The sequence below is a fragment of the Vigna umbellata genome, chromosome 6 (genome assembly GCF_029865625.1).
Source record: "Vigna umbellata cultivar VRB3 chromosome 6, Vumbellata_1.0, whole genome shotgun sequence".
NCBI lineage: Eukaryota > Viridiplantae > Streptophyta > Magnoliopsida > Fabales > Fabaceae > Vigna > Vigna umbellata.
The window spans coordinates 10,582,464-10,594,742 of NC_142170.1; the positions used below are offsets into that span (position 1 = coordinate 10,582,464).

General features: G+C 28.2%; 2 protein-coding genes across 2 annotated transcripts; one reads left to right on the forward strand and one right to left on the reverse strand.

Annotated features, from left to right (window-relative positions):
• Positions 1–3,382: 3,382 nt before the first annotated feature.
• Positions 3,383–4,088, forward strand: LOC124831015 (dehydration-responsive element-binding protein 1F-like). Its single transcript, XM_047304899.2, has one exon. The coding sequence runs from the start codon at positions 3,398–3,400 to the stop codon at positions 3,911–3,913; it is 516 nt and encodes a 171-aa protein (XP_047160855.2). The 5' UTR covers positions 3,383–3,397; the 3' UTR covers positions 3,914–4,088.
• A 6,353-nt stretch (positions 4,089–10,441) lies between these two features.
• Positions 10,442–11,973, reverse strand: LOC124831008 (uncharacterized). Its single transcript, XM_047304891.2, has one exon. The coding sequence runs from the start codon at positions 11,662–11,664 to the stop codon at positions 10,756–10,758; it is 909 nt and encodes a 302-aa protein (XP_047160847.1). The 5' UTR covers positions 11,665–11,973; the 3' UTR covers positions 10,442–10,755.
• Between the last annotated feature and the right edge of the window lie 306 nt (positions 11,974–12,279).

The following is a 12,279-nucleotide window of genomic DNA, read 5'->3' on the forward strand; positions in this document are numbered from 1 at the left end:
ATCAAATGTAAATTTATTTATATAATTGTGATTTATGTTGTTTGCCAGAAATTTTAGATCTAACATTAGATTAATGGGAACGAATAACTGTCAATCATTATCAATTTGAACAAGCTTCTCTTTTTGCTTTTAAACATTTTTGCTATACACACTTCTTAGAATGAATTCCGTTTATCAAAAAACTTTATTGTAAAATCAAAACACCCCTAATGTGTGTATATATATATATATATATATATATATATATATATATATATATATATATATATATATATATATATTGTGAGGAATGAGATAAAGGAAATCAGACAGTTTCTCATAAAAAAAATGTCAGAATTTTGGTAAGTTTGTGATAATTTTTAATTAATGTTAAATCTAAAAGGGATTTATAAAGTAATTTGTGATAAGATTAGCAGCTATTTATAAATCTACCTTATTTTCCAATAATAAAAAACAGACAATTGACTAGAAAAGTCACGCGCTTTTTTTCTTCTTGTTGATTGTTATTTCTGAAATCTCATTCTGATTTCCATATGTAAAAAATATTATAATTTTTATATATGTTCATATGTACTAGGATTACAACATTCGAACTTTTCATTGTTTATTTTTGAAATTTGAATTGCAATAGTTTTATCTTTTTCACAATAATCTAATTAAAATTTTATAAATAAGGGTTTTATTATATTTTAAAATTAAAAAGTTAAAATAGTAGATAATGAACAAAACCTAATTAGCTGATTTGGAATAGTATAAACCGAAATAAAAACATGTTGATTAAATTGATGAAAATATTGTTCTCTGTCCTTATTGAGAAAGCGTGAAGCATGTGTGTTCAAATGCACATGATATATCGAATACTTCACTATCAGTTGCATGATTCTATATTTCAAAGTCTTCAATAATTTATGGATTCAGTATGCGACGTGACATATTGTTCTTTTTCCTTTTCTTTTTAACTTTTATGATTGTAAAAGGGTCCTATAAGAACTCTTAAAGGAATTGTTTTAATATTTTTACAGTTAAGTCTTATTTTCTATTTTAAAAAGGCTAGAAGACAGAATTCATTAAATTATTTTTAAATTTTATTCCACTCAAAAGTTTCAACCAAAGATTAAATTTTATATAGCACATAGAAAGAAAAACTTCCTCTCCTTCCAACTATAATACCACTTTACATAATTCTTCAATTTCTCTTTATCAAATTTTCACTGTATTTCTCACTTATATATTATTAAAATAATTACATATCTCCAATCTATCTCGATTATTTTGAAAGAGTATAAAATTTTGAGTTATAGATACAAACTATATATATATATATATATATATATATATATATATATATATATATATATAATAAGAAATTCATTAAATAAAAGTTGATTTAAAATATATTTTACAAATTATTTTCAGCATTTAAATTATGTTTTATTGTTATTAAATAAGATTATTAAATTAATTTTCAAAATTAGCGATTAAATTTTTTTTTATCTCTTAAAGTTTTAGTCGATCTGACTTTAGAGTTGGTCTAGTTTATAATTACTTTAACATTCTTTAAATTTAATATCATTAAGTCAATTGTGTTCAAAAAGATTACATGTTTAGTTTTAAACTAGTAGAAAAAATTGATTTGTTCACAAAAATAAATATAAAAACACTTGTTTTCTTTTTATCAGTGAAGAAAAAGTAGTTTACATTAAATATTTAATGTTTATTCTTATAAGATCTAACATGTAAGATGCAAGCATCATATATATAGGTCGAGAATCAAATGTAAGTCTAAATACCAGGTCTAAATTTTATATTAATAAAAAATTAAAATTACTATATAAAAGTAAATTCTTTTATAAAAAGTGATGTTAATTCCTTATATAATTGGATTCGAATAGTATTAGTATGGTATCATTTCATTAGTCTTTTTAGTGAAGTCTCTCCTCCCTACACCTAACAAGATATCAGTAAGTTGATGTAAACTTTTTATAATTCCTGCTCAGTTTTTTTTTTCGTTCTCTCCTTTCTATCTCGATTTTTCCTTCTCTAATGTTGCAGTGAATTTATTTTTCCTTTGATTGGTGATAGAAAAGATGTTCTTCTTTCATTTTTGTGAGTGATTTTGAATGAGAAGTTTATGTCCAATTGGATTTCGTTTGAGTATTATTAATTGAAGTTGGTGATCTAAATCTCTATTTTGTTTTTGAAATTAATTGTTTTAGGAATTCAATCATGGAAATGTCTTGTTATTATTAAATGTTTAATTTTTGTTAATATTGAAGTTGATGATTATAATAGTTCCAAGAACTTCAAACTCGAACTAGAGACACCCACGCAATAGGTGCACTCTTTTGTTGGCACTACGTACAGAATATTGAAACACAAATCAATATTAAATATTATTTTGAAATTTATATTAAATTTGTCTAGATTTAACATAAATCTATGTCAAAGTTTAGGTCCAACATAAATTTACATTATACATACATTGAAATTGAATTACATAATTTATATAAAAATGCATGATTTAGTAAAATAATTTAATTGAAATATTATTCTTTTATTGTTAAGACATATAATACTATGTATATATATAAAAGACATATCCTTAAATCCTGAAACTCCAGCCAGCGTTATTTGGAAGACTTGGGGAAATTCCCCTCAGTACACAGTACAGTTTCTTTATAAAAAAGCATAAAGAATGCATCTAATGAGAAAAGTTCATCCTAGCCATTCATTAAAACGTTTTACACACATATTTATATATTACTATTTTTTTCATTCTTTTAATATCTCTTTTTCCATAACAAAAACAAATTGAAAGCACAAAGAACACAATAGATGAATTATTCAAACATAGTGTGAAAATAAAACAAAATAAAGTAGGTTGAGTCTACTCTTGCACTATGAAAAAGATAGCTCTAGAAATTATTTACAGCACATGCAAATGTCAAATCATCGTACCTCCAACACACTTTCCTCTTCCCTCTCTCTTTATAAACCCTTCTCTCCATGAACCCTACCTATGCTCACACTACCAAAATTCACACATAACTCCAATTTCCACTCTCAATTTCTCTTGTTATCACCACAAAAGTTACAATCTACCATGAATTTTGAGATTGAATATCCTTTTTCATTTCAATCTTCTTCCACCATTTTCCAATCATCATCACTCACACCACCTAATAATAATAATACTAACCCGAACCTACTTTCACATCCTTTAGTTCATGCACAATTTGTAGTTTCTCCCAAAAGGAAAGGTGGGAGAAAGAAGTTCAAGGAAACGCGCCACCCTATTTATAGGGGTGTCCGACAAAGGAAGGGAAAGTGGGTTTGTGAGCTCAGGGAACCCAAGAAGACCACAAGGATTTGGTTAGGGACATACCCTACACCTGAAATGGCAGCTAGGGCACATGATGTGGGTGCCCTAGCAATTAGGGGCACCTCAGCGATTCTAAACTTTCCAAACTCAGCTTCTTTTCTTCCAATCCTTAACTCCTCTTCACCTAAAGATATTCGAGCAGCCGCAGCAGAAGCTGCTGAGAGTTTCAGACCGATCTCGCTTTCTTCCTTGTCCAATTCTCGTAACGAGAAAACCGGTCGCAAAACTAAGTGCAGGAGGGTTTGTAAAAAGGTTTCATCAATGGAGGAAAAGACACAGACAACGGTGTTGGAGTCGTCCTTGAATAACATGCAGAATTTGGATCGTGAAAAATGTGATGTTATCGACAGTGGCATGGAGAAAAACAACTGTGATTTGTCTTCGACTGTGTTCTTCGATGAGGAGGCATTGTTTAACATGCCTGGTCTCTTGGATAGAATGGCAGAGAGTTTATGTCTTTTTCCACTACCTTCGGTAGATTATTGGGATGATCATGCTTATTTCACAGACTTCAATTTGTGGACTGATTGATTGATTAACCTCTGGGGAATTTGATCAAACACTTTGCATGTGCTTAACGTTTGGATGACTGATTTTGATTTGTTGGTTCTCCATTCATGAACATTTCTGAAGTTTGATGTTATTCATATACAATCAAATCGCATCACTCTTTGCCCATTTGCTTTGTATAAATGTAAATGCCATGGATAAGGAGATGAATCCTTTTTATGTTGAGTGTATGTTGATAGAATTAATTATGGCCTCCTGGATGAAGCCATGGTTAAAACTGGTTAATAAATATGATTGTATTGGATAAAAAATGTTAAAAAAAACTCTTTTAAGGAAAAAAAATACATTAGATATATTTTTTAATTAACAAATAAAAATTGTTAAAAAGAAATGCTTATATACATAATATACCAAGATATATATTATCATGAAGAACAACGCTTAACTATAAAAATAAATTCCATATCTTCATTTTCAAACAAGACAAATAGAATATTTGAATTAAAATGAATTGATTTGGAGTTTAGCGTGTTTCTTTGTTTTTTGTAATCAACGAAAAGAATTTATAAATGTGAATGTATAGAGGTACATCAACTCATTTATATATAAACAAAATATACGTACAAAATTTAAAGAAACTAAATATTACAAAAGAAAAAAAACAGACATATAGGCATGTACTAATGTTTTTTCACTTCATCATGTCTACATGCATGTTCACTTCATTAATAAATTAAAAAATAGGTCATGGATTTTTTTTTACTTCATGTTAATTATGACTTTAAAAAACATATTCATAGTATTTTAACTTTTGAATTAGAACTCTTAACTCTTATTAAAAGTATAAGATGAAATAGGTAACAAAAGTATTAAGATAGAATAAGCATTAACTAGAGGTGAGTTTTGTTCACTTTTTAATTAAAAATATATTTGAGTCAAACACAAAAATTATAGGTTAAATGTTTTGTTCTGAACATATATTTATTAAAACTTTCATTCTTTTGTTAGTTTACGTTATTCTTTTTTTTAATGGTTAATGAGATGGGGATATGCCTAATTGGAAATTCTGAATGATACAATGTGCTTTCTCAAAAGGTTACAAAAAAAATTTACTTATTTAATATGGATGATATGAATTAGAGTAATTTGATTTAGTTAGATGAAGTGTTATCAACTAAAATTTTAGTTTTTTGAAAATTGTTGTGATTGTTTATCTATTATTGTATAGTTTTTATTGATAAAAAAAAATTCATTAGTAATTATTAATAAATATTTATCGACAAAATTATTTCATCAATAATTACTAACGAATAATTACAGACGAACTTGTGCTTGTTCATAATAACCGACAAAATTTTCTATCTATTAGTAAAATTCATCAACAAATAATATGAACCGATTTTTTATTATTAGTAAAATGTTATTAATTTTAATTTATCAACAAACTTTGACATTTTTAATAAAGTTTTACTATTAATATATAATATCAATTTTTTATAATAATTATATACTTTATTTTTAATAATATATTATAAACTTTGAAAATATATAATCAATCACCTCTAAACTCATACGTTTTTTTTTTTCAAATGTGAGCATACCAAAGAATTCAACAATAATCATCAGAAAATGTATCATGACTTTACCCTGAAAGCGATATTGGATAATAAATTTCAATGAATATATCGTTATATGTCCTTTTCATTGTAAAAAAAAATCAATGTTTAGCAACTCTTAAAAAATGTTTTTTACGTTACTAAAGGCAAGCCCCAAAACAAACAGAAGAAACGCCAGCAAAATGACATTATCCAATTCCATAAGTTTCTTAAATCACAGTGAATAATCTTTTACTAATATAGATTCAACACACTTTCCAAAATCACTGTTCCTCGATATTTTTATTTTCTATTTTTAAAATATTTATCTCTTATTAATGTGAAAGTTTTTATAATTATTTATTTTCAATTGTCAGAAATCAAATATCTAAACATGAAAAAAATGGGGTTAAATATGTTTTTAGTCCCTAAACTATTGGTCGTTTTTGGTTTTCGTCCCTCTTTCAAAGTAAGGTACAATTTAGTCCTCAATCTTTTCGAAACGACGGAATTTTGGTTTTAGTCGTCATTTATTGCTAAATGAGGACCAAATTTTTAAACAGTGTTTAGTTTTCGAGGACTAAAACGAACGTTTCGACCAAATTGTACCTTACTTTGAAACATGGACGAAAACCAAAAACGACCAATAGTTTAGGAACTGTGGAAACTCAGCAAGCCTGAAAAGTAAATGTTGTACCAGAAATAAAAATTGGTATAATTAAGATAGCAATGGAAAACGTAAATGTACTGAAAAATTCAATGCATGGTTTTGAAGTTTTACATTATTTAGATGTTAATGAAGGTAATAATATAAGAAAAGAATAACTCGTGTATTAATCATTGCCTTGAGATTTTCTTTTTATAACATGTGGTGTACTTTTACATAGTTTAAGAATACACGTCACTTTTAACAAATAATAATGTAGTTTAATTTCAAACTTACATTTGTAGTCGAAGTTCTCGTGCCGTAAATAGTAGTGTGAAAGAATATTTGTGACGTCGATATTCAATACATAGTTACGATTAATTATCATATATGAGATTAGATACTGTTTAAATGATTTTGTTTTTAGAAGAGACTTTCAGAATTAAAGAAAGAAGATATATTTAAATTATTTTTTATCTTAATTCCTAAGTAAAGTGAGATTAGTAAAATAAAGTGAAGCTATATTAGACATATTAGAATAAATAAGAATAAAATAAAAATAGATATTCTAAAAATTGTATTATGAATAAAAAATAAAATATTATTATAGACTAATCACCAAAAAATATGTTTATTTCATTAAAGACTGTTATTTTGGTCTTAGAGAAAATTTTTCTGTCGTTATTTATTAATTTCTTTAGTCTATTTTATTGTTTCAAATTGAATTAAGAATATAGACTGGCTTTTGGTTTGTAATATGCAAATAACTAGACTTATATGGAATCAAGATTCAGTCCCCAATAGAAATGTAAATATCAGTAAATGTTTACAGTAAAATAAATAATTGATAAGTAATAAATAGAAATATTTTAAATTTTATTATAATAAGATATAAATAATGTTTTTTTACTGTAATAAAATAGTGAAATAATATAAAATGAATAACATAGATTTACTGTTTTATTTCCAATGAGAGATGATAATTTTTTCCTTTAGTTATATTTTATTCATAAATAACAATATATGATAATATTAATATAATTGGTTAAAAATATTTATTTTATAAAACTGGAAATTTTAAGTAATCATAATATACTAATACGATTCAAGTATACTTTAAATAATTAATATTTATAATTTTTTAATAAGTAATGCAAATACAATTTTTTAACATTTTTAATAAAACTATTTTGATTAGGAGAAACAATCATACTAGCAATTACCAAAAACAAGTCTATCATACCAAAAGTAAATTTATATTAGCCAAAAAAAAATACTGGAATGAAAATTAGTTACATGAAAATAAGTTATATATATTACTCTGCTAATAATCAAATTCATATTAAGATGTTGACGAAACTCTACAAACATCAACACCAAAATATCCTAAAAAAAAGTGATAAAAGTATTTATTAAAGTCATCCGAACCACAAACATTATCTCCATTAAGAGAAAAAGAAAACACATACTTCGACTTATCAATATCATAACATTTAACCAATAATTATTTTCGTTATCAGTCGGCAGAAAAAAAAATAAAAAAATAACAAAATATAGATTTATTAATTTAAATACCACTAATTCCGTCTTTAAAAGAAATCTTCAAAACTGTCTAAATATTTTATTGGTTTTACTTCAAAAGATAAATTTATTTACTTATAGATAAGAACGATAATTTAATTTGATAATTGATCACATAGATTGATATTGAAAAAAGAAAAAAAGTGGTGCAATTGAGTTACCATTTCTAGAATGGAATTATAAATATCAGGTTCCTATCTTCAGTTCTTATTCTATACAGAAAATTATCATCTTAAAAAAATGTCAGCATGAAAAATTAATAAAATAAATGAAAATTCTAACCAAATAATAATTTTAGTTTATAATTTATTTTGCCAAAGTGGTGAATATCGGCAATCACGAATTTCTCTACATCAATATTTTGTTTTTCCATAACCTTTTATCGAATTATTGAACATGATGTTAAAATTTGTAATTCTGAGGTGAGAAAATCATTAGAGCACGGAGGAATTTTTCTATTTATGAGAGGAAAATGTACGATTTTTTAGTAATGAGAAAATCGATGAAGCATGTTATTTTGATTGTTCAATATATTTGCAAAGTCAAGCTATCCAATCACTAATTATTCCAACAGATAATAATATTTTGGTGAAGGTTAGCAATCATTATCCAAAAGTTTGTTGGGAATTAATATTTATCTTTTCTAGGAGAAGAATTAATAAGAGTCATATTAATTAGAGAATTCTAATTGATGAATTGATTTGTTTCTCCTTGTCATTGTTGTTATTACCAAAAAATTTAAGTCTTTTAAATTTTGTAAATAAAATATTTTACAGTCAAAATAAAAGGAAAACACCATACTTATTATATAGTTATATTAAATTTTTTATTAGGAATGACAAATAAATTTTTTTTAATGAATTAATATTAGAGTTAGTTTTTCTAGACTTCAAATTTTTACATGGTTTGCCATGGTTACATAAATTTCATCAATGTTGTGCTGGTCTTTTTTAATTATCAGCTTAAAAAATTATGGTAAGTGTTTGAACATAATAAACTTAAAGCCCATTAAGTTTTAAATTCACAGATGAAAGGTTTGGAGCACAGGTTAATTGCCCAGGTGCCCCAAATATTAATGTTTCCTTTCTTTACTACCTCCATTTTTATCATCTGTTTCTTTCTAAAAGTAAAAATTTCCACTTATAAATTTTAAACTTTAAATAGTTTTTTAATCCAATTATACCTCTATCAGATAGAAAACCAAGAGTCTATCAAATATCATTTATTGTATTTCTTAAATAAATTTAAATGATAAAAAAAACAACAGAAAATGTTTGTCTTATGTGAAACAGAGCATACAGATATGTTAGGTTTTCAGTTTCCTGCGCATTTTCTACAAAGAAATTTGAAAAGACTACTATAGATGCAATGTCCCTTTTATGTTCAGATCTTAAATGTCAGTAATATTAATTAGTAATTTTATTATTACACGTTTCATGTTGTCTAGAGATGGAGCTCAAACGCACTTTAAATACACATTTCTTCTTTCATTTCCGGAAACACCTTTTAAAAATAAATTTATGACAAAATCTCAGTTTTTTCTGAAATATTTTTTAAAAATAAAATTGTGAGAGAATTTCACAATTTTTTTTGAAATATTTTTTTAAAGACAAAATCATAACATAACTCTAGTTTTCAAAAGAAACAAGATTTTGTGACAGATGAGAACAAGATAAATCAATGATGCATTACAAGATAAATTTTGTCAAAACACTGACAATGATTTTCATGTTTCTGATATGAAGATAAAAATGTCATTGCATTAATAACGATTTAACAAAATTTGAACTCATGTACTAGTTTAGTATTAAGTCTGATTTGATAATAAGTTGAATATCTGCAAGTAAATGAATTTGAATATGAGTTCAAATTTTATAGGTTGTACAAACTCAGTCAAAGAACATCTGTTATGATACCCTATATATACTATTGGTAGATTCCTAACACATCTTTGCATTTGTTGAGAGTAAAGGGGAAAGAAGATGTGCCAGAAGAGTATATCATTGGTTCTACCTAACAAAGCTATTTCTATCTTTTACCATGTTACAGACAATGGTAGCAATCATTGAATTTTGCGTGTAGATTACAGAATTCAGGGACCAAGGAATCATAAACACATGTCATGGATTTTGCGGACATTGAACTAGACTAGACCATCGTGTAATGAAAGGTTACACCAAGGACAATAACATCATTTACAATTGTTAAGCTTGGTCTCTATGATTCTGATATGAAAGTGTTAGAAAGTGACTCAACTAAGCCTAAAAATTCTGCTTCTGAACTAGTTCATGCCTAAGTGCTGCGTAAATTGCTAGCAGAAGCTTGATTATGTGTAAATTCAAAGCAAGTGGAAGTAAATCATACCCTGTTGAGTACTTGTTTCCACAGTGTATGGTTGTAGATTTTTGAACCTTTACAGTGAACAACGATAAACAGAATTGTAAAGGACAAGGTAGAATAATGTGGCTTCAATTCATTCACAAGATTCTCAACTTTATTCTTCTGTAAAGGCTAAAAGCAGCTCAATTATGCCAACCAAGATCTCGTTTCCCTTTTACCAAATCTTCACTGATATTCATGTCTTAATCCAATAACTCTTTTTCAGATTCTCTTAAAAAAAATATAACTCATTTGTGCTGTTTTTCTTCTCCCAAATTTGATAGAAATGCGGCACTAGACACTACTCAGAACCAACAGTCAAAGGAAGAAAAAACAGAGAAACAAAAGTCACATGCTCAACCAGCTATTCTGATAATAATATCACTCAAATTCTGCAACTCAAATTTATTTTCTTTCTGTTTCCTATGATAAAAAATAATTAGTATGTATCCCTTCAACAAGCAAGGGGAAAGAAAAAACAAAGAGTCAAAGCAAGAATTGAAAAAAAGAAAAAATACACAAGAAATGAAAAAGATGTTAAAAAAAATTAAAAAGGAACATGTTCCTTATCTTAACAAGAAGTAGTCTGCTGAGTACGAGATTGAATTCTTAGTATACAGTTGTGTTGAATACTCGAACAAGATTGTGTGGTGTGAAAGATGTTATCCTCGTGTGGTCTTACATGCATAGATCAACAAGGAGAATTCAACTCTGTCTTTGTCTTTCTGTGCAATCTTTTCCTCTAACCACAATCTGCTATCCAAGCCACTTCTGGTCCTGAACATGAACACTGCATAACCAGAAGCAGGGTTGAAAAACCAGTTATGAACATCCCAAAGCAAATCCACCAGCAACCCATCAACAAAAATCGTTTGGTTGCCCCTGAAATTCCACTGCAGCCTCTTCACACGGATCACCGTTTTCTTGTCAATGCAAACGGACAAAACAGGAGCTTTCAGGCCCTCATTCTCCCCACTGCATCGGATCAAAATGTCATGCCAGGTTCCGCTGTCACAGAACTGAGCCTTGGTGGCGTAAACGGCGTTGCCGGAGCAATGTTCACGCCGCGACAAAAGCGAAACCTTGGCCAAAAGGGTTCTCGTTTTGAACTTCTTCACCACATCTTCTTCTCCAAGAACGAGGCCTATCTCTGCATCAACCAGAATCGCCACGTAAAACCCTTCAACAGGTTCGGGACCAGTGTCGTACTTGGCCTTCGACAGGTCCCAGAAGACTTCAACCTTGGAGTCTTGGGATTCTAGGACCTTGCTTCCTTTCTTTTTCCTTAAAAACCGCGAATTTGTGTTGAGCCTGAAAGATGGTTCCAAAGGGTTCTCTTCGCCGAAGGTTATGGTGAGTCCTTGGTTGGAGTGGCTCTTGCACCACGTGACCGTGATCAGAACCTGCTTTTGGTTGGAGAGGGTGGTTTTGTAGACAGAGGTCACCGAGTTCTGCGTTGAAGGTGTAACACTGGGAGATATGCAGGCGTTGTTTGAGTAGCTAGAACACGATGAGTGTGACACATTCACTGCGTTCTCATTGAAGCAAGATATTATATCCGCCATATTCATTTTTGCATAATCAGGGCACCCAGAAGTTGAGATCTGAAGTTTTGAACTAAAGGAATGGTGGGTGCTTTTTCTTTTTCAGAATCTGAGGAGAATTCGTGAACTCAGAAGAACGGATTTGAAGTGTGTTTGTGCTGTTTTGGTTCTCTGAAGGGGAAGAAAAGCGGAGAAGGAAAATCAACAAAAAGGGGAAGGAAGAGAAGAGAAGAGAAGACAGTGTTGTTCCTGAAAAGGACCATTACCATTTAATTTCCATTAACATGACTTTCTCTTCTCTCTTACCTTAAAATATATACCTATGTACCTATAAATAATCATAATAGCAATTTTTTGATTAATTAACATGAACAAAAGAATAGAAGAATGAAACACAAACCTAGGTGGGGTGCTTTTTTAATTGCCAGTTAATAGCTCCAATTATTTTAGAGTAGTTACACATTATATTTGAAAGTTGGAAAAAGATGAAAAAAAGGGTTACCAAAAAGTTTATCTTTTTCTACCCTATGCTTCTTTTTCAAGTACTTTCTTGGACATCATCATGCTATGCTTTACAACATAATTACAAATATTTTTATGACAAGAAGGTGGAGACAGAGAAAAATAAAAGAGTGTCCCAGA